General features: G+C 40.7%; 1 protein-coding gene across 4 annotated transcripts in view; it reads right to left on the bottom strand.

Annotated features, from left to right (window-relative positions):
• DST (dystonin) overlaps positions 1-22,913 on the bottom strand; it is a 4,096,730-nt gene that overhangs the window by 1,675,098 nt on the left and 2,398,719 nt on the right. For all 4 annotated transcript variants that reach the window (XM_044063350.1, XM_044063347.1, XM_044063348.1 and 1 more), the window contains 4 exons: positions 21,399-21,582; positions 17,207-17,364; positions 10,291-10,469; positions 7,337-7,475 (listed from right to left, as the gene is read on the bottom strand). In XM_044063350.1, coding sequence (XP_043919285.1) covers positions 7,337-7,475; positions 10,291-10,469; positions 17,207-17,364; positions 21,399-21,582 — 660 coding nt within the window. The remainder of the gene's footprint in view (positions 1-7,336; positions 7,476-10,290; positions 10,470-17,206; positions 17,365-21,398; positions 21,583-22,913) is intronic.

Below are 22,913 nucleotides of genomic sequence, written 5' to 3'. Positions count from 1 at the left end.
ATAGAAAACCTGCAGAATATGTTGCACTGACATCCCCTCCATTCAGCATTCAACATAAAAAACACCCAACTCCAAAATGCAAATTTTGTTAAAGACCTCGGAAATTGGGTTGATAATTCCCTCTCCTTCTATCGTCATGTAACAACAGTAGTCATAAAGTCCTTCTACTTAGTGCAGCTAATTACCAAAGCAAAACCATACAGATCTAAAGAGGTTATTTTCCCTTTATAGTCAGCATTTATTAGTCCAGTTATTGAATACAATACCCCTTTGGTATGTATCTCATTAGCCATATGGTTGGGAGGGTGGCCTAATGGTTAAGGTGTTTGCCTTACAAACACAAGATGCAGGGTTTGAGTCTCACATGGGATAATTGGCTAGGCTTAAAATGGCTCACAAAGGCAGTTAGCTTAGTACTAACCTATGAACCTATATAAAACAGTTGAAAAGACCCCATGGTTTTTAACTTAGAAGACCACTGGCTAAGAAACACCTTAAGCTACAAGAAAAGACTGGAAGCACTGCCTCTTTATTAAATATCATAGACTCCTGAGAAGAGAGCTATGCTTTGTCCTCTGTGCCATTAGGGATGCCCTGGTCCTGGATCTCCAGAAATCAAACAGTTCACAAATACCAGAATCAGGGATCAAAATCTTCAGCAGTAAATAAATAAAAATGGTGGAGAGAGAGAGGGGTTCATTGCAAAGTGCCTTCCCCACCTCTAGAATAGACTCCTGCTGCACATTAAGCAATGAGATACATTATCTTCCTTCAAACGTGAACAGGATGATTGGATGTGTATTCACAAATTTACCCCTGGCTGCCACTCAGGCCTAGCTCTCCCCAAAAAATTAGGTGTGCTCTAAGGGTGTGTACTGGCAAGACATAAATGGTCAAAAGATTCTGTTGCCTTGCAGTTCCTATGATCCTATGCAAAAATAAAATATACACAGATCTATAACAACACCAAGACTTACAAAAATTAATTTATTTTCCTTTGTACATACTAAACAGATCTAGTAGCAGTCACTACTTTACATGAAAATTAACACCTTCAAAAGCACTAATACTTTTAATTCTCTTAGTATACACTCAATAAATGTGACATTACTACTAATTTGTATAAAAATTAATGTCTTCAAAGTGCTGACTTAGACTGACTGTGCTGCATATGGTTGACATACATAAGCATATTATTTCCTTTAATTTACAACTAGTCTTAAGTCAAACTGTTACGTCATAATGGTAAATGAACTTTGAACTTGGAAATTAACTTAAGTAGTAGAGTCTAGCTGTAAAAGGAAGGGAGGTCTGTCTCCCAATGACAGACTTACTCTACTCCTCTGCACAGGGTATGAGCATTTGCCGTTCTATTTGTTTATGTAACACACCAGAATATTTCTGTCTCACCAGAAAATGAGAGATCCTTTCCTTCCAAAGCTTTCAAGCAACGATGATACACATTCTGTAGCTGCAGATGGTTTATGTGATGCTCCTTTCCTGGAAGGGGGGGGGGGGTGTCCACTGTCCTTGCACAAGACAGGAGACCAGATGAGCTTAACGATTCTCCAGCAATGCAAACAACATCACAGATTCCGAAGGGTTTGTTGAAGAAAGAGGAGATCCACATTGAGACTGGAAGGAACCCTTTTCCATGGTAAAGTCAGATTACCTGTGAGGTACAATCATTTTGTAGCTACTAACACCTCACAGTATACTGCAACATCCAAATGGAATCATGAAGTGTGCAGATGGCATAAAACTCAACAAGCTCAAGACAGTCTAAGACTGGAGCCTCGGTTGTGATCTCACCCAGGCTGTCAAGACAATGACTTGCAGGGCTCTCTCTAGGGCCAGGGTCTGCCAACACTGAAGAGCATCCAGATGCGCCCCAACAAAAGCAATCCTCTGAAATGGAAACATCCAGGAGTTCTCTCAATCTGTGGAAACTCCCAGGGCCTGAAAATGCTTGCTGGCCCATGCCAAGGCTGCTAGGAGATCACTGACACCACCACTAGGAGCCAAGGAGCCGAGAGTCAATCGGGCAAGTAAAAGGTCACAACAAAGTCCTTCTTCTGCTGCACCTCTGACACAATAACAGCATCCATCCATCCTCAACCCCTTTTCACATTTTTACACATGGGGTCGGGGTGTCACTTCAACAGTGGCAATCATCTAGAGTCAAGGTTTACACCACTGGGTGGCTAGCCCTGCAGCGGACCTCTGACACAATGACTAATTCTCTGGAAATATTCTAAGGGTAAAAGAGTGTTAGAAATGCAGTACCTTGTACCACAAGTGAAGCTTACTTATACAAAATCAAAGTGACGTCCTGTACAGACACCACATAACAATGTGTCAAAGAGCATCCACTGTGTCCAGACACCCTGCAGCAGCAAAGATATGACTTCCTGAAGCTTCACTACCTAGGAAATGACATACCAAAATCTTTAGTCACCATAAGATGGAGGGAAAATCACAGCAGAACCCATTGCCTTTCTCTACAGAAGGAACAGGTTCTACGGCCCCTTTGAACAAGTGAGTCTGAGTCTGCATCAGGACTTCTATGGAGACTATCCAGTCTGCGATGACACTTCCTAGAGGAGAAAGTATACCTCTAACATGTAGCCTGTTAAGACCAGCTTTAGGAGTTAATGTTCCATGATAATGCCTTTCCAAGTTGGGGCAAACTAAAGAAAACTGGTCTTACGTGACAGGACTTTGAATGCTTACCAGTGGAGTTATCCGTCTAGGAGACTTAGTCTTCGGAGCAAGAGGAGACAACAGTGACTGACACTTGGAGGCCCTCCTTATCACCAGTGGAGTTATCTGTCTAGGAGACTTAGTCATCGGGGCAAGAGGAGACAACAGTGACTGACACTTGGAGGCCCTCCTTACTACCAGTGGAGTTATCTGTCTAGGAGACTTAGTCTTCGGAGCAAGAGGAGACAACAGTGACTGACACTTGGAGGCCCTCCTTATCATATAAGGTGGCTTCTTCTTCTTTTCCAAAAACTGGAACGGTAATATAAAGAAGAGGAAACAAGGGAGCCATGAAGATCCTACAATGCTCCGAGTGCATGTTTCTTCTTTTGGAAGTCTGATTTGTCTTAGAAATCTTGTCTGGAGAGGATATCATCCCATTAGAGTGAATCCAATGCCTTTTTAAGTTTATCCCTGAAGGAGAAAAGTTAAGTCATGCCACAGGAGATTACTCGGCTAATGGCTTAACAGCCCTTACAAGCCTAGCCAATATAACCCACTTTTACCCAATATATGGCCCGTAGGGGCAAGAGGATGACATGGATTTGTGCCTGTGTACTGAGCATCTTAAACATTGCACCTGTCCATAAGGGAAACAGGCACTAGCCAGGTGTGAATCTGTGATTCCCCATCCATTGATCCAAACTGCATTTGAAGAGGGCCAGAGAGGGGGGGTCTGCTTATTGTGAATAGGAAGTCTGTTCCAAAGATGGGGCAATCTCTGACATACACATCTGTCTGTCCAGACACATATCTGTCTCCATCAACAACAGACAAACACCTGAGAATGCTGTTCTGGCCATAGCATCTGTGAGGAAGTTTACTGTACAAGATGTTGTTAAGGGTCTTCATCCAGAGGGTCCTTGATCCCAAGGTCATTGAGATGTTCTAGCTTTTCTAGATTCTTAAATTGTGCAAGAGGACCATCTGGAATATTCTCACCCCTGGTCAGTGAGCACCACCATGTCAGTGGAAGGTGAAAGAAGCAGACTGCCAAATGAAAAGTGTAATAATTCAGCCTTTAAGGAGGGACTGGAGAGACTGCTCTACATGAACTTGTCTGGATGCACTGACATGGGAGGAGGTGTGCTGACCCCCCCCCAAAAAAAAAATGTGAGCTGTTATGATGGCAACTCCCACAGTCCTTGCCATCTGCTAAAGATGCAAAAAAGTAATCACTCAGAAGTTGAGGAAGATCTTATGAGCTGACAGGAAGGAAAGCCCACCTCAGGAATGGACATTGATGGGAAAAAATGTAACTGATGCCTGGCATCTGGATCCCCTACCTTTTCGTATCAGTTTGGCTCTGACTAAGGGTAACATGAAAGATCCCACCACCACCACCACCACCACCACCACTTGTCCCCTTGCCATTGTCTGCACTAACCACCATTCACAGACACTAGCTTCCCCACAGAGCTGTAGGCCTTGAGCTGCTCTCCCACCATCCACAGACACTATCTTCCCCATGGAGATGTAGGCCTTGAGCTGCTCTCCTACCATCCACAGACACTATCTTCCCCATGGAGATGTAGGCCTTGAGCTGCTCTCCCACCATCCACAGACACTAACTTCCCCACGGAGATGTAGGCCTTGAGCTGCTCTCTACACCTCCTTTGCATGGCCATGTTGAAGTGCTTAAAGGTGTAGCAATGCCTTACACTATGCTCCTTTATGAGCCAATAAAGTGCCATTTTTGCTTCTGGCTATTGATCTGTTAACCACAAGAACACATTGAAGGTATATGCATCACAGACACTGAATGCAGGAATGTTCCTACAGCTTACATTGGGCCAGAGGTCCAAATTATCAGAGTGGCAGAAAAGAACTTGGATTTGAACTGAGGAACACAGGAATTGACCACTTCATGTTAGAGTGTCAAGTGATGTCACGACATGGACCAGCTTAAACACACACACACACACACACACACACACACACACACACACACACACACACACACACACGTGCGCACAGTCATACAATCTGTTAACATATGGTTGGTTATTTCAGCAGAAACTGAGAATATTCTAGAAATGTGTCAAAATGGAGCTATCACAATAGGAAATCTTAGCATATACCCAATGCATAATGCCTAATGTCTTCAAAGTCATGCATTAAGAGTTTAGTAACTTCTGCCATCCTAAAACAGGTATCACCCTAGTTGGTATGAAGACTGGGTTGTGTTCTGTCCACATGTCCTACAGAAACAGTTAGCATGTTGCAATAAACCACATCAAATGAGTACACATTCCAGGCACTCTAACATATTCATTTAAATTTCCTTTCCAGCCTCCAGTCTAATTCTTTTCAGTGTACTAATGCACAGAGGTTTATGGCCAGATTTACATTTAATGAAAAAACATACATAAGAAAAATAAATGTATTATGTACAAAAATGGCAAAGACTTACCACTCTGAGTGCCATCCAAAGCTAGACAGCACATCCTGTACCACATATGAATATAAGAATTAAGCATGGGGGGCATTGTAAATCAATGATCGTAAAAAGATTTGTGGAAAAAAGGTATGGAATTACAGTGAGTTCTTGTGAATGGTGTGATTGTCAATAGGTAAACTGTGTTGACCTCATTTAAAAAGAAATACTGTTGCATAAACTCATTTAAAAACAATACAGAAACAGTGTTACAAACATGCAAACCTAAATAATTCTAACTTTTACCCATACGGACTGTATGGTATGTTTGTTTTTAATAATTATAACTTTTACCCATATGGACTGTATGGTATGCTTATATTTAATAATTCTAACTTTTACCCATACTGACTGTATGGTATGCTTGAATTTAATAATTATAACTTTTACCCATATGGACTGTATAGTAAGCTTGTATTTAATATATCCCAGCTATATAAAACCAGCACCTGTTCCTGTACAACAATTAGGTTCATAGGTTCAGCTGTCTGGTACAGTTTTCTCTGTGTATTTACAATGTTTGTATTCACCATATTTTGTTCAATGTTTAAAAAAAGATGTGACTGCCCATATGGCCTGGGTCCTGGCTAAAAGCGGTCTGTGGACCAGTCCACCAGCCCAGTTAACAAAATAAAAATAAATAAATATATATATATATATATATATATATATATATATATACATATATAGATAAATAAAGGGCACCTGTTGAACCAACTCACCATATAACAGTGTGTGTGTGTGTGTGTGTGTGTGTGTGTGTGTGTGTGTGTGTGTGTGTGTGTGTGTGTGTGTGTGTGTGTGTGTGTGTGTGTGTGTGTGTGTGTGCGTGTGTGTGCGTGTGTGTGTGCGTGTGTGTGTGTGTGTGTGTGTGTGTGTGTGTGTGCGTGTGTGTGTGTGTGTGTGTGTGTGTGTGTGTGTGTGTGTGTGTGTGTGTGTGTGCGTGTCGGTGTGTACGTGTTCACATTCTGCATTTATTCTGTTCATTCTTTCACCTACATTCAGATGCGTATGTTCTTCCATTATCCAAATGCGTAACTTTGTCCGTTGTAAATGGCAGTGATCCAAACGTGCTTTTGCATGATAGCCATTTAAGCTCTCAGGACACAGACTGACAAATCCTGAAATGCTGAAACAGACCGAATGACTGAAAATCCATGCTTACATATACTACGTCCAATCGGAATGTTCACTTTTCTCCAGGATAAGCTGACCTCAAGAGTTGCTATATACATACATATATAGATATATATATATATTTAAGGGGTGAGGGGGCTTGTCATCCTGCAAAAATCAAGTTTAAAGGAGAAGAGTGATGTTTGATATATGCTCCTTTTTGTATTTTTTTATTATTATTATTTTGAGACTCAGCAATCCAGATCTCAATATTTCAAAAGAGAGACCTTTCTCACAATTTACAGCAATGACCGAAAAGTAATTGCCCACAACTTTTAAGACTATTTTGAGAAATCACAGTGGATCCCTCTTCATTTAAATTGCTGACCTTTACCATCATGTTAAAAAGATAAATAATGGAAGCCAGCCATCTTAGCTGTTTACTGCTGTGAAAATCACTGCATTACCAAAAAACACAAGTGAATTCTGACCAGTGCTAACCCGTGCTGTCCCTGAACCACTGACCCTCAGGTAAAAGATCCTCAGCCAGCCGATGTCCTCTGAATTATCTAGTTTAGTAGAAAATTAATCTCGGTCTCAAGCAGTGGGGTACCTTCAGTGTAAGAATCAGATTATCATCAGTGGGGTACCTTCAGTGTAAGTATCAGATTATCATCAGCGGGGTACCTTCAGTGTAAGTATCAGATTATCATCAGCGGGGTACCTTCAGTGTAAGTATCAGATTATCAGCAGTGGGGTACCTTCAGTGTAAGTATCAGATTATCAGCAGTGGGGTACCTTCAGTGTAAGTATCAGATTATTAGCAGTGGGGTACCTTCAGTGTAAGTATCAGATTATCAGCAGTGGGGTTCCTTCAGTGTAAGTATCAGGTTATCAGCAGTGGGGTACCTTCAGTGTAAGTATCAGATTATCAGCACTGGGGTACCATCAGTGTAAGTATCAGATTATCAGCAGTGGGGTACCTTCAGTGTAAATATCAGATTATCAGCAGTGGGGTACCTTCAGTGTAAGTATCAGGTTATCGATGTCTTTTGGATCAGCTGTCACTGCATCGTCTTCGCAGAGTTTGGTTTCATACAGTTTCACAAGAGACTCAGCTCCCTGGGTGTTCTTCAGAACCACATATACAACTTTCAGCCTGCAAACACAAATGAGAGTGAATGTTTATCATAAGAGTGCAGTGAAAATGCTGTTTGATTCACAGTTGCACACCACTCAACTAATCTTTTTTTTCCTCAGGTATTTACTTCCCCACTGTGACAAAAGAAATCAGTAATCATAGTGTCTGTTATGGCCCATGCATTACTAATTTTCACCTCATGTCCTCCATTAATTGTCGAAATAATGTGATAATACCAACTTTTTCAAAAGGCTATTATGAATGAAATACTACATCAGAGACGAATTGTTTTCACCAAGTATTTGGAAAATCTCGCCTCACAAGAAAGTGAAGAATTAACTAACTAATCTAAGAAAAGTAATAATGTGTTTAAGCATACCAACAATGAACAGGTAGTGTCTTTGGGCTAAGCAAAATAACAAGTAAAATAGCTACTTACAGGAAGCAGATTTCTGCATGTTTAATGATGTTTAATGAATGTTACCTTCACATTTAACTGACAAACTGGGTCCTCTGTTCAAAAGGATACAGAACGTAACATTATTACTTCTGATCTGGTCTCACAAATATGAGTGGCACAACATGAAAAAAGACGGGGTGTTTAATTTGCTAATGAAAACTCACAAAACACTTTCAGGCCTCCCCAATCCCCAGTAAATACATATATAGCTTCAGACAAAAACCCTTTTACTGAATACTTTTTTCCAGCAAGGAGGGGGAAGTCTAACTTTTGTTTTGGTCACTCTTAGAACATGTCATAGCCATACTAAAATGATTACAAACGATTTATTAATTTCTTTATCCTTCAAACCTGCAGACAATTAACCCTCTCCCACTGGTCTTGAGTTCTTCTGTTACACATTATGAGGAAGAGGGGCTATCATGCCCAAAGTCTGTTCCCCTACTTTCAACTACAAGTCTCTTTACTTCTCCTCCTTGTGCCTAGACTGCACTTATCCTAACAGCCTGAGGGTCTGGCTTTACCCCCAATACCCACAAACCGAAGCCACTTATGTTTAAGGGAGGACACTAACCGTCCACAAGCCAAGAATAGTACACAGTGGGCATTACGCACATAAATACTTAAGTCATTCATGCAGAGGGGAAGGTGTTTTTCTATTAACTTGCATCTCCTCATTGGTGTCTTGGATGCATAGAAGTTCTCACAACACCAGACCCAATCAGTTTTCATTCAAGCCACAATGTTTTTTGGCTACAGTGTAAATGCTGTTTGGAGACCACATGCATCCAATCTATCTGCTGTCTTGCCATCTCACTTACTCTAAATACCTCAGGTTTTTGCAGCAGAATAAGTTGCCATCAGCGTCCCTAGGATGTAAAAGCCTGAATGCCCATTTCCAGCCCTACCAACCCAGTGACAGGAGTGTTCAGTTGCAGATGTGTGTGGTAGCATGCATGCACAATGAAAAGGCATAGTACACCCTTACAATGGCAGATGTGTGTAGTGGCATGCATGCAGAATGAAAAGGCATAGCACACGCTCAGAATGGCAGATGTGTATAGTAGCATGCATGCAGAATGAAAAGGCATAGCACACACTCACAATGACAGATGTGTGTAGGAGCATGCATGCAGAATGAAAAGGCATAGCGCACGCTCACAATGGCAGATGTGTGTGGTAGCATGCATGCAGAATGAAAAGGCATAGCACATGCCCACAATGGCAGATGTGTGTAGGAGCATGCATGCAGAATGAAAAGGCATAGCACATGCCCACAATGGCAGATGTGTGTAGTAGCATGCATGCAGAATGAAAAGGCATAGCACATGCCCACAATGGTAGATGTGTGTGGTAGCATGCATGCAGAATGAAAAGGCATAGCACATGCCCACAATGGCAGACGTGTGTGGTAGCATGCATGCAGAATGAAAAGGCATAGCACACACTCACAATGGCAGATGTGTGTGGTAGCATACATGCACAATGAAAAGGTAGAGCACAACCTCACAATGTTGCAATTGCTCATATCAGTCAGGTGGGAGAGTAGTTAGGACTGAACAGAAATGCCTTGATGTCCATATTAATTAGGGTTCCTTGCAGGCTCTTGGACAGAAAGGGGAAGTCACAGCAGTGGGTGAGTAGTAAACCATTCAGTAGGCTGCAGGATTTCAATGGTGACACTGGCTGTCTCCTGTGGGGCCCTGGGCTCCAGGTTGAGATAGTCTATAGCAGGGGCCAGGGAGCCACTAAGTGAGAAATAGGACTGAAGTAAGGCTGATGGCCTGATGGACAGCTAGGGTCAAGCACATTTCATGCTACCCTGGATGAGAGCTCCCTCCACTCAGCTTTCACCCAAGTCAGCATCCATGCTATAACTCATAAGGGAAAGAATTCACCAAGATTTACTGGAGAGGAACAGATGGTCAGCAGGTGGGAAAGCAAAAAGCATACAGGAAAAAAGTACACATGCATCTGTCCACTAGCAGCTTTACAGATGCCATGCATGCATTGACTGAAACCTCTTTCCATTTTATTTCCAGCTTATTGGCAAAAAGAGGATACTGAAAGGTGCATTTTTATAATTATGTTGATAAGTATGGACAGTTAATGAATGCAGAAGACACAGCAGCACAAGAAGATAAACTTACAAGAAATGAGAAACAAGACAGAATTAAAGTATATCCAGCCACATAAGTGTTATCCATCAGATGAAAAGTATAATGCAAAGTGCTCTGGGTTTTGTGACATCGATGTTATCCTGAACCACAGGCACTGTAAGCCCTACTGATCACATGAAAATCTGCCCCAGTATGCCAGTGTAAAGAAGTAAGCTGTCATGGGTAGCAACCTCAGAGGAGAAGGGTAACTTACTTTTCTAAATAAATTGAGGACATGGAGAACACTTGATCCATATTCTGGATGACAGCATTGAGCTCAGAACGCAGAGTGGGAACAGAAGGGGAGGAAGCAGCCTGCGAGAAGAAAATCTCACATTTTCCAGATACTTTTTCGACATCCTCTTGGAGTCTTTCCAGTTCTTTCTTTAATTTCTGTTGAAAGACAACAAGAAATAAACATAAAACACAAAGTTTCAAAAAGGTAATAAAACATAATTTCACTTTCATGTTTTTATTTTTAAAAACATTTTATTAATTATCTGATTTTTCACAAGTTGTCCAAGCACTCTCATTAAGACCATCAAAGCTCTCTAGTTTCAGAGGACATAATTACATGAATTAAACTCTAGCAATAGCACTTTACAGCAGGTATTAAATTACAAATCTCTGCCAAAGCCCACTCATTTAATCATGACAGAGATACGATTAGAACACAAGACAGAAGTGACTATGATTTAAGTATCATAAGCTACTGCCACTGCACATTATCTAGGGTAGTTTCCATACCATTATAGCAAGAGGGGACTATGCAGGCTTCCCTCAGTAATGGTGGTGGAGTGCAGAAGTCATGATCAAAGACCTTCTTGAACTGCGGTTCTCTGTGGGATATACCTGGTACAAACCTGGATCTAGAATCTTACAAATGAACACAGTATGCTGCCTTAATTGACTAGGGCGGCCACGGTGGTGCAGCGGTTAGCATTGCCGTCTCACAGCAAGATGTTCTCTGGTTCGATCCTCAGCTGGGGTGCCTTCTGCGCGGAGTCTGCATGTCCTCCCTGTGGTTGCGTGGGTTTCCTCCAGGTACTCCAGTTTCCTCCCACATCCCAAAGACATGTTTAAGTGGATTAGGTGTGAGTGTGTGTTTGTGTGCCTTCCGTGGAAGGTTGGGTGCCGGGCTGGCAACTCGACACTGTAAAACTCTACTGCCAATCATGAGCGGACAGATGATCCGCTGTGGCGACCCCTAACTGGGAAAAGCCGAAAGAAGAAGAAGATGCTGCCTTAATTGACTATTCAGTTGAGAGCAGAAAACCAAATAACACAGTTAGAACTTTTCATTCGAGGAGGAGGATTTCCTACCCCCTCCCAATACAGTGAACTGCGTTCCTACTCTCCACTAGCTACTATATCTAAGTTTGATTTCACCAAACCTCGAATCAAGCCATATTACTTGCAGTGAGTCATCAGTTTGGTTTCCTGGCCTCGAGTGAATTCACTTTGGGCAGTACTGTCTAACCAAATGATTATTATGTTAAGCACTTTATGCTGGGTTCTCCACTTTTCAGATGCTGATAAATACCTCAGAAGTAATGGCAGGACTGTTAACAGTGTGAAAAAGACATCTGCAAGTCACACTTTATGGGTTTAATGACCACAGTAGCACTGTGCGGTACTGATATGGTGTGTTACACTGACTAAAGCCTTCTAAGTGTTTTATTGGGAAATAGAGCTATGCAATATTTACTCATTGGAATTTTGGCATCAGGATACTCCACTGTGGAACACGTGATTTTTTTACAAGAGAGATCGAGAAAAATGCAGCAGATGACGCAGGGACGACTTGCACCTGTCACCCCTGGGCTTTCGGATATTGGCAAAGGCTCTTGCTACCCCCACAGTGCCTTTTTTAGGCAAGGCTCAAAAGACAAACCCACCTCCACAGGTATCACAAGGGATAAGAAACTAAGAGTAATGCTACTCAATGCCAGAAGTCTAAACCTCAAGATGCACGCACTCGAAACTTTCCTTAGCATGGAGAACATCGGTATCTGTGCAGTAACAGAAACCTGGTTCAAGGCTCCCGAGAGCACCCCAGCACTACCAGGTTATACCACATACCATGCTTTTCAGCCCCAAAACTTGGACCGAACCACAAAAGGAGGGGGAGTATCAATATTTGTCAAAGATACCCACACCTCCAGGTTGGTGGCACAGCACGAAGCATCAGAGACTATTCATGTGCAACTAACAGTGGGTAAAACTGCCTTCCAGTTTATAGCCTGCTACAGACCACCCTCCCAAACCCAGGAACCCCACTCGGCCTTCCTGAGAACACTGGAAAATATGAAGGTCTCTCCAAACACCATTATATTGGGTGACTTCAACTACCCAAACATAGACTGGGAGCATTACTCTAGCTCCAACACCCTAGCCCAAAGGTTCCTAGAATTTATAAACTCAAATGCTATGGAACAACTTGTTACCACTCCCACAAGAGGGGAAAACATACTGGACCTGATCATCACCAACATGGGGGGTCTATGCTCCAGACCAGAAGTGTATCCCTCACTGGTAAGATCAGACCATAAAATAATCTCACTGGATATTCACATCCCGACACCACCCCCTGCCCAGAAAACCACAGTGAAAAACTTCTCTAAAGCAAATTTCACATCCACAAAACCAAGGTGGAATCCTTCAAAGCCCCTGGACCTGTGGAAATTACGGCACAGACCGCAGAATCCTTTATAAACACATTCTATGAACACATTCAGGAATGCATGGATCATGCAATCCCAAATAAAACCAAGACCCAATCCTCCAAAGGCAGGCGTCCTGTCTGGTGGACCCCAGCCATAAACAAACTATACAATAGAAGAAGGAAGCTACTACATGATAGAGCAAAATCCCAAAAAGGGAAGGCATCTCTGATCAGTATTAGCAAAAAATTATGGGCACTCATAAAATCGTCTAAGGCCAGCTTCGAGAGAAAAATTGCACAGGACACTAAGGATAATCACAAGGCTTTCTTTAGTTATGTTAGGAACCTGGGTGGGAATTCCCAGATATGCTCAGAATTAGTCCAAAATGACAAAAAATACACTGAACCCACAGACATTGCCAACATCCTAGCTGACAGGTTCAGCACAAACTTCTCCCCTCCCCACCAAAAGGGCAAATATCTATCCCAGCAGAGTGCTGCCCCCTTGACATCTCAGATGCTCAGGTAAGAGCTGCCCTCTCCAAAGCAAAAAACACAGCATCAATGGGACCAGACGGTGTCCCGGGCTGCGTCCTACATGAACTCCAAGAAGAGCTAAACCCAAAACATAAAACTACTGTTCAATCTCAGCCTTACTACAGGAAGAGTAGCATACTATTACTTTACTACTACCCAAAGAGTGGCGTACAGCAACAATGGTCCCTCTCCACAAAGTTGGTGCCTCAACGGATCCAGGAAACTATCGCCCCATAAGCCTGACTAGCTTGGTCTGCAAAGCTATGGAAAAGGATCACCATGGACCTCATAAATATAGATATTGGGGACCTACAGACACTGGATCCTACCCAGTTCAGCTTTGTTAAGGGCAGATCCTGCCTCTTAAACCTGGTCGATTTCTTTGAAACAGTCACCAAGGCCATTGATGAGGGGAAGGTGGTCCACACAGCCTACCTGGACCTCGCAAAAGCCTTCGATACAATACCCCACTCGGGCATTATAGATAAGCTCACCAGCTTAAATATAAACCCCTATATCACTAGATGGGTTGCAAACTGGCTCAAGGACAGAACCCACATGGTTAGAATTGCCGGAGCCATGTTAGACTCCAAACCAGTTACAAGTGGCGTCCCACAAGGCTCAGTCCTGGGACCTCTCTTGTTCAGTATATATTTCTCGGAGGTACAGGCCAACACGGAAGGACTGTGGCTGACCAAGTTCGCAGATGACTGCAAACTAGGCGCCATAATCGACTCTCCAGCTGACACAAGCATCCTACAAAAGGGCCTCATAGAAACAGACAACTGGTGCCAGAGCCATGGCCTCAAGCTAAACGCCAGAAAGTGTATAGTCATACCCTTTGGCAAAAACAAAGTACCCACAAATTACCACATAGGTGGTAATCCATTAAGTACAGAAGTAGTAATTAGGGACCTGGGGACCCAAGTTGATAGCAATCTCTCATTTGAAAACCACGTGGCCAAAGTGGTTAGAAAAACATTTTATATAGCCCACCTCATCATGAAGGGATTCACATCTAGATCAGGGGAGGTCATCGTGCCTCTTTACTCATCCCTTATCAGACCCATAATTGAGTACAATGCCCCTTTTGGGATGTACCTTACCAGACACCTGCAGCAACTGGAAAGACCCCAAAAGTACCTCACCAAGAGGATCAAAGGGCTCAAACAAATGCCATATGCTGCCCGGTTAAAGAAACTCCAGCTCTACTCAGTGGCATACCGCCTGTTCAGAGGCGATCTGCGCCTGACGTATAAAGCCATGTCCAACCCGGAATTAATGGACATGCTGCACCTCAGAAAATCCAAATCCCATCGAGCTACGTGCTCAAGAGACTTGAACCTCAGCACTGAAATAAATAGGACATGCTGGAGGGACAGATTCATAACCCAGAGGCTCCCTTCACTCTGGAATAAAATCCCAGTCCAGGTTAGGCAGAGTCCCTCATTGACTTTCTTCAAGAGGAATCTTGACGAGTGGATGGGAGATCATAGGTTTACCCTGGGTATCACTTCTGTGTCACTGTTAGACAGAGGCACAGTATACTAACCTCGAAAAAGGGCATAGCAAAATTCATTTTAAATGGGTGGCGAAAGCCAAACACACTCTGGCTAGGCTTATAAATGCCCTAGGGCAGATAGCCTAGTATGAACCTATGAACCTATGATGCATACTATCAAAACACACAACAAAAAATGTAGTGTTATAATGCATAACATCAAAACACACTACAAACAAAATGTAGTGTTATAATGCATACTATCAAAACACACTACAACAAAATGCAGTGTTATAATGCATACTATCAAAACACACTACAACAAAATGCAGTGTGATAATGCATACTTTCAAACCACATGACAAAAATGTAGCATTATAATACATACTATCAAAACGTACAACAAAATGCAGTGTTATAATGCATACTATGAAAACATATTACAAAAAACATAGTGTTACAATAAATAATAGCAAAACACACTATAACAAAATGCAGTGTTATAATGCATAACATCAAAACCCACTACAACAAAATGCAGTGTTATAATGCATAATATCAAAACCCACTACAACAAAATGCAGTGTTATAATGCATAATATCAAAACACACTATAACAAAATGTAGTGTTATAATGCATAAACTCAAAACACACTACAAAACATTTTGTGCTATGCAGTGAGTAACAAATCAGCAAACAGAAGGAAATATAAAGTTAGTAAATGAATCAATATAGAAATTTCCTTAGCAAGCACCCAGTCACTAAGTGGATTCAGCAGTGTCCGTACTAAGGGGACAGGTACTTTGTGCTAGGATGTACCATACAAGGCTGACGCATGCTCTGCCATGGTAGTGCATTCCATTAGAACATGTAATTTACATGTACATATTGAGTGACTGCTACTGTTTTATACATATATATATAAATAAATAAATAAAATAAATAAAATAATATATATATTATACATGTACCAGTGTCACCTGATGGCGATATTATATATATTATATATTTTATATATTACTACATTAGAGCACAGGTGACTTTGGAGTGGTGTCAACTAAAGTTCTTCTGATCTTCTCTGTTTCCTTACACAATTCTTTAGGCAGATGACTCAGTCTGGCAGGAATCACATTAAAAAAGCTTGTTGCCTACAGATTTTAGGAAATGGAGTCTGTTGAAAGCTACTGATTCATTGGTTTCACTGCAGGTGTTATAGGGTATGGCTAAAATAAATTGTTGTTATTGTTATTATTATTATTTTGAGAGGGGAAGTATCTCTTGTGGAGTAAGTTAAAGATCAAGTGCAAACTAATTTTCCATACTTCATCTTTATGCTTCCAATGACAAGTTTATAAAACAGGTTCTTTTTAATTGTCTTCCAGCAGAAATGTTACTTTTAAAAATGCCATGAAAACTGGAAAATGGAGACCAAACACCTGCTGTCACAGTCTCTTGACAGGGATCACTTTATGTCTTTTGGGGCACACATGGAAAGCAGCTGTGTTATCCATTAATACTTAAAAGTTTCAATGTTTTTGTTTTATTTTGTTCTTTCACTGAAGTGTGTGAGAGGGTGGGAGACTAAAGCTTGTTAAATAATTGTAAAGCAATTAGTTTAGCAATCAATTAATTAAGTAATTAAGGCTTGCTTCTCCAATGGCATCAGTAAGTCCCGATGAATGTGATAATTGGAAAAGAATGCCAACAGATATCCAATCTCCATTTTCCAGTGTTTTTTGGAATCTTTAAAAGTGAAATTTTAGCTTGAAGACCATTAAAAAGAGCTTCCTTTTTTATAAATTAGTGTCTGTAAGCACAAACATGCAATTGAGAAAATGTTAAGTCATTTTAAGTATACAAATTTGTTTACACGTGATATTTAAATGTATGCAAAGAAAGACGGACGAAAGTTGGGGATTGGTATAATGGTTAAGGTGTTTACTTTACAGACACAAGGGACAGTGTTTAACTCTCACCTTTGACAGAAACTGGCTAAACTTAAAATGGCCTGAATATATAGCTTGCCTGTGTAGAGGGCTGACTCTAGGTAGATTCCGGTAGACAGTTTGCCTTTCTGAGCATAGGAGAGGGCTGTTACACCAATTAGATATTATATTCGTCCCAGAAAGAACATATAAGAACTTTGTTTCTTGATCAGATAAAAACCAAGAAAGAACAGTACTGAGAAGTATGTCCAAACCCAAGTACAGTTTAGTAAACTACAGCCTGCAAGCTAACAATAAATAAATAAGTAAATAATACAGATGACATTTCAGTACAAGCCATTCAGCTCAAGTGTTCAGTGTGCTGAAACTACTCTTCAAAGGACAGTCAAATTCAGATATAATTATTTGACAGCACAACCCTTTGTGGGCATCTGCAAACATATTTACTGCTGAAATGCAGAATTTGATGACATCACATACCTCTTGTTCTGAGATCCGAATCACACTTTCTTGCAGATCATCTCTCTCCAGAGGTGTGCGTATCTGCCGGATGAGTCGTTCTTCACAGTTGTCCAGATGAAGATGAATATTGCGAATCTCAGACACATACAGATTGTAGACAGATTCTTCGTGCTCCTCTGTCAGATGAAATACATTTAGTGTTATTATCTAAACAAATATGTGGCAAGGGTGCATAGCACAGTTCTTATTTATTTAATTAATTAATTTATTATTAATGACATTGAACATTTCATTAACGCAAGGTTTAACACTAAAAATTTACATTGCAACATCTATATTATCATGCCTACAAACTATGCATGAAGTGGATTAGTTCAGAAATATTAAAAAGAACGCTTGATGGTTTTACTGTAAACCAGACTGTGGTGGGGTTTGAGGGGTGTAAGAACACTTCTTACTTTTTTTAAATCTGTCAGATGCCTTAACCTCTGAACATTTCTGCCCATCCCCAGCAGCAAGGCCCCATAGATTGCCCCTCTGTGCTACTCTAAATAACCTGAAGCATGTCACTTGTATGTGGAGCCCTACTTTTATTTATCTTGTTGATGGTATAATTAGTTTAATAAATACATAAATACTTTTATTTATCTTCCTGATGTCATATTTAATTGAATAAATACATAAATACTTTTATTTATCTTCCTGGTGTCATATTTAATTTAGTAAATACATAAATACTTTTATTTATCTTGTTGATGGTATATTTAATTTAATAAATACATAAATACTTTTATTTATCTTCCTGATGTCAAATTTAATTTAATAAATACATAAATACTTTTATTTATCTTCCTGATGTCATATTTAATTTAATAAATACATAAATACTTTTATTTATCTTGTTGATGGTATATTTAACTTAGTAAATACATAAATACTTTTACTTATCTTCCTGGTGTCATATTTAATTTAGTAAATACATAAATACTTTTATTTATCTTGTTGATGGTATATTTAACTTAGTAAATACATAAATACTTTTACTTATCTTCCTGGTGTCATATTTAATTTAGTAAATACATAAATACTTTTATTTATCTTGTTGATGGTATATTTAATTTAATAAATAAGTTTATTTATTTTTCATTTCATATTTAATCTGACCAACAAATATAAATTCATTAGTGGTGGAAAACGAGTTGGGATTGAAGCCAGCCTACTAACAGAAAACATTTTTAAGGTATATGCCTAGATTTTCCTTTAACAGAAGCCATGTGGTATGGTCACTTTGGGTGTAAGTGTCTGTGACACCATATGAACTTCATGGGTTGCCAGCTCAAGCTTCAATCAACATTTGGGATTATCAGTAATGCCCAAAGGGTCTGCCAGAAACTGGTCATGTGATTCATTTCTTTAGTATGTTCCATCAAGAACAGGTAGCAGGACATCATCGGTACACAGATTCAACCACTGCCTGCCTAACCTTGCATTCAGAATTGGGCTGCTAAATGATCATGTGGTACCCAAAGAGTGGAAATCCTGTGACAGGGGGAGGCAGCTATAGAGCAGCAGGGCAGGTGCAGAGATTTAGAAAAGGCAAAAGATCTGCTTCGATAAGTAACTTGCTATGTGTACATGTTAGGGAAAACATAGACCTCCAGGCAACAGCAAGGGAGCACATGCCTCTGTGACACCTTTAAGACCTACCACTGAGCTGTTTCTTAACATATTACTGTCTCTTACATTTGCATCTATTTATTATGCCTTGTTTGATCTACCTTATTAGTGAACAAATGTTTACATGAATGTATGTCTTTTCTAATTTTGATATTTTGTAAACTTTGATGCATCAATAAACTCTGGAAAGCAGTTTTAAAATGAATATTTCATGGAAGTTGTTTGAAAATAAGTTTAAATCCATGAGACAACATATTTTTTCTTGGATTATATTTACACTATACATATTACATACACAATTGTTTGCTTGTGTATGAGTGTATGTATGTGTGTGTGAGTGCACGTGTGTTTGTGTATACGTGTGTGTGTGTACATGTGTGTATGCCTGCATGCATGTGTGTGTTTGTGTTTGTGTGTGTGTTCATGTGTGTGTATGCCTGCGCGCGCGCACGCACATGTATGTGTGTGTGTGTCTGTGCGTGTGGATATGTTTGTGCGTGTGTATGCCTGTGTGTACATGTGCATGCGTGTGTGTGTGTGTGTGTGTGTGTGTGTGTATATATATGTGTGTGTGTGTGTGTCTGTGTGTGTTAGTGTGTTTATGTCTGTGTGTTTATGTCTGTGTGTGTGCATGTGTGTGTATGTGCATGTGCATGCATGTGTGTCTGTGTGTGTGCGCGTGTATGTCTGTGCATATGTGTGTGTGTGTGTGTGTGTGTGTGTGGGGGGGGGGGGTGTAAACACCTTTGATTGATCACATTCACCCACCATTACAGTTAATGCTATGTAGTTGTCACTCTCCCTCCTCTTTCAATCTGCCCTAAGCATCTATAAACCCCTCTGCTAATGTGAACTCTAATAACCCCTCCAGCAGTGCATTACAGTGTCCTCTGCCCACATCCATGAAGTAATATTTCTAGATGCTATATTTACTTCACTCATTGTACAAAGAGCACCAGTGCCATCACCCCATCTTTCTTCAGATGTCACGCATCAAACTGCTCCATAATGTGGGGCTGCCTACATATCATGCCTCCCCATCTTCAGTGGGTACAGTTCTACTGCCATGATTCACTCCATGTACTCAGTGGCCCCAGTTCCCCTTATTATGCTGACATTCCTCCACTGAAAATCAGGGAAGTTAATGCCTCACTTTCAGTGTAAATAAATAAAACTATTATAACTTAATATAAATGAATGAATGCACAAAACATGATTTCCTTTCCCAGTTCATGTTGCTATCTTATAAAGCAGGTCTGCAATGATGATAGTATTAGATATTCAAGAATCTGTACAGTCAGCAAGTGCCAGTGGCAAACAGGGATAAATCACTGACCACTGCGCAGTTGGGCCAAGTTTGACTAATGGATTGGCTGCTTGATGGCATTAGCAGGTAGGATGGGAGGGGAAATCCTTGGGGAGGCAGGGTGGAGCTGGTTGCACTCACTGCCACTTTTCCTTGGAGCAAGAATGACATGCAGAGAGTGGCTTGGGAGGGTGCATATTACAATCAACAAGCCACCAAAAGGTGGTAGCCTTCATAACAAGTGTGTAAAAGCTCACAATTGCAAGGGGGACAGCATTGTGTTCCATGGGATGGGGTTAAAACACACAAAATGCTCTCATTGCTGGGATGTTGCTGACAGCACAAAGCACCTTCTTGGTACCCTGACATACAGCCCCCCCCCCCCCCACACACACACACACAACTTCCCCTAACTGGGTCTCATATTAGCCCTAGGTGAAACCATTAAACAAAGGAATGAAAGCTCACTAAAACAACCCAGAAAAAATCCTGAACAGTTAATGTACCACATCAGAGCTCCCAGTGCTGGAAGTAATACCATAAGCATATCTTCAAAAAGGAAGAAATAAAAACAAATTAAAATAAGTTAAACAACCATGGGGTAACTCAATATTACATTTTAACAAAAGTAACTTAGAAAATTAAGCATCCGTTTTTATTCTAATAACATTTACTAGAGCAAAGCAATATGGACTTCCTCAGATCTGTGAATGCCCTCAGTTGCAGCAAATCATTTGCAATAGAAGTACTGTCCACAGTTGATAACTTGTGTTGAATACAGAAGCAATGATATATGCAGGTCACTTCCTGCTAACATTCCACCTGTATAAACTCAGTAGGTGATGTTACTGAGTTGTACATGATATTCCCTAGGTGTGCTACTTCTCACAGGCCCCGAGGCCCACATTTATCCTAAAGTGCAAGATATCATAACTTATGAACCCACACATTCATAGGTAGTTACTAGGTATGAGTCAAGGACTGCAAAGGTATGACACAGCACAGCAGGGGCACTCATCTGAGGCATACAAATTAATCCACACCACTAATACTAGACCAGGAAAAGGCAGTACCAAGTACTAACTGGTATTGAACATGCTTATGCCCTGTGTGCAAGTACAAACTGCACTGCTTAGGCCCTGTGCAGTAAGTTCAAATTGCACACAGGTCTCCTCCTTAGCTACAACTTCTGCTCTCCCAGCAGCCTGTACCTGTAAGCCATCTCACCTCTTTCTGCAGACTTCAGGAGCTCTTCATAATACTGTTTACAGTTCTGAACCTCTCGTTCAAGCTGTGCTGTGTCTGCCACAGTGAAGACCTGTGATTCACGACTCTCTTCCAGAAACTCTTCAAAGCGGGCCTGCAAATTGCTGAGCACCTGAGGATGTTCGCCTGGCAACATTGTCTTGATCTAAAATCAGAGACAGAAATCCCACAAATCATTAAGCATGTAGCAGTAATTAACATTTGCAGATTCTGCATCTGTAATGAATCTGGAACAAAGACTATCCACATTCAAGCACACACAGGGCCAGGGCTGGAGACATAAAACATCCTTTTATGTACAAACTTGGATACACTTCTCACCAAGGCAGAAGAAAGGAAAGATGATAGTTGTGACACCAGCTAATTGAAGGGATTCTGCATAAAGATTTACTTCTACAGAAAGTTTATGCATCAAAATGATTCTTCTCTAATCCAAGCAGGCAACAAAACATGTTTTGTCTCAAAGCATTTTCCTTAATACTACATCCTGTGGTACAGAAAGCTATGAAATTATCATGTGTACAAGTGGCTAAGTCAAGTTATGCACAACAACCGAAGATGGTGTACCATAACACGTTGAATACACAACACAAACGACCAGTCTGTAACATAAAGAACACCCCAAGGGTGGTATTATGGCACACACAGCACAAATGAGCAGTCTGTAACATAAAGAACACCCCAAGGGTGGTATTATGGCACACACAGCACAAATGAGCAGTCTGTAACATAAAGAACACCCCAAGGGTGGTATTATGGAGCACAAAGCACAAATGAGCAGTCTGTAACATAAAGAACACCCCAAGGGTGGTATTATGGCACACACAGCACAAATGAGCAGTCTGTAACATAAAGAACACCCCAAGGGTGGTATTATGGAGCACAAAGCACAAATGAGCAGTCTGTAACATAAAGAACACCCCAAGGGTGGTATTATGGCACACACAGCACAAATGAGCACACATTGTAATACAAAGAACAGCTTAACAGTGACATTACAGAACACAATAAAAATGAGCACACATTGTGATACAAGGAAAAGCTTAAGGGTTATGTTGTGGAGCACACATCACAAATGAGAACATACACTGTAAGAAAAAACAAGTTAAGGGTGATTTTAGATTATTTCTCCGTCTTAACACAATTTGCTTCCCATTTGAAAACTGTAATAAAACAGAGCATATCTGCCTCTCTGCAGTAAATGAAGTGTCTTAACTTAAGGAATAATTACTAGAGTGTCCTGCAGTTCTTAGTATAAATGAGACGTCTTGACAGCCTATGTACATTCAGAAGGTGGTGCAATGTTTCACAGTTCTATATAAGAAGGGATGTATCTTGATTAACTTAATGGAAACTCATTTTCTAAGGAAATCAAGAATTCACACACAGAGAGTCTCGTTAACAGTCAGACTTATCTTAACAATCTAAAGCTCAGAAATGCTTGACTACAGAGTGTGAATAACAATGTTTTTATTA

The sequence above is a fragment of the Protopterus annectens genome, chromosome 2.part1, assembly GCF_019279795.1.
Source record: "Protopterus annectens isolate FY-2018-M chromosome 2.part1, PAN1.0, whole genome shotgun sequence".
Classification (NCBI taxonomy): domain Eukaryota; kingdom Metazoa; phylum Chordata; order Ceratodontiformes; family Protopteridae; genus Protopterus; species Protopterus annectens.
The sequence above is the reverse complement of the archived record's forward strand: the minus strand, read 5'-3'. Positions and strand labels throughout refer to the sequence as shown.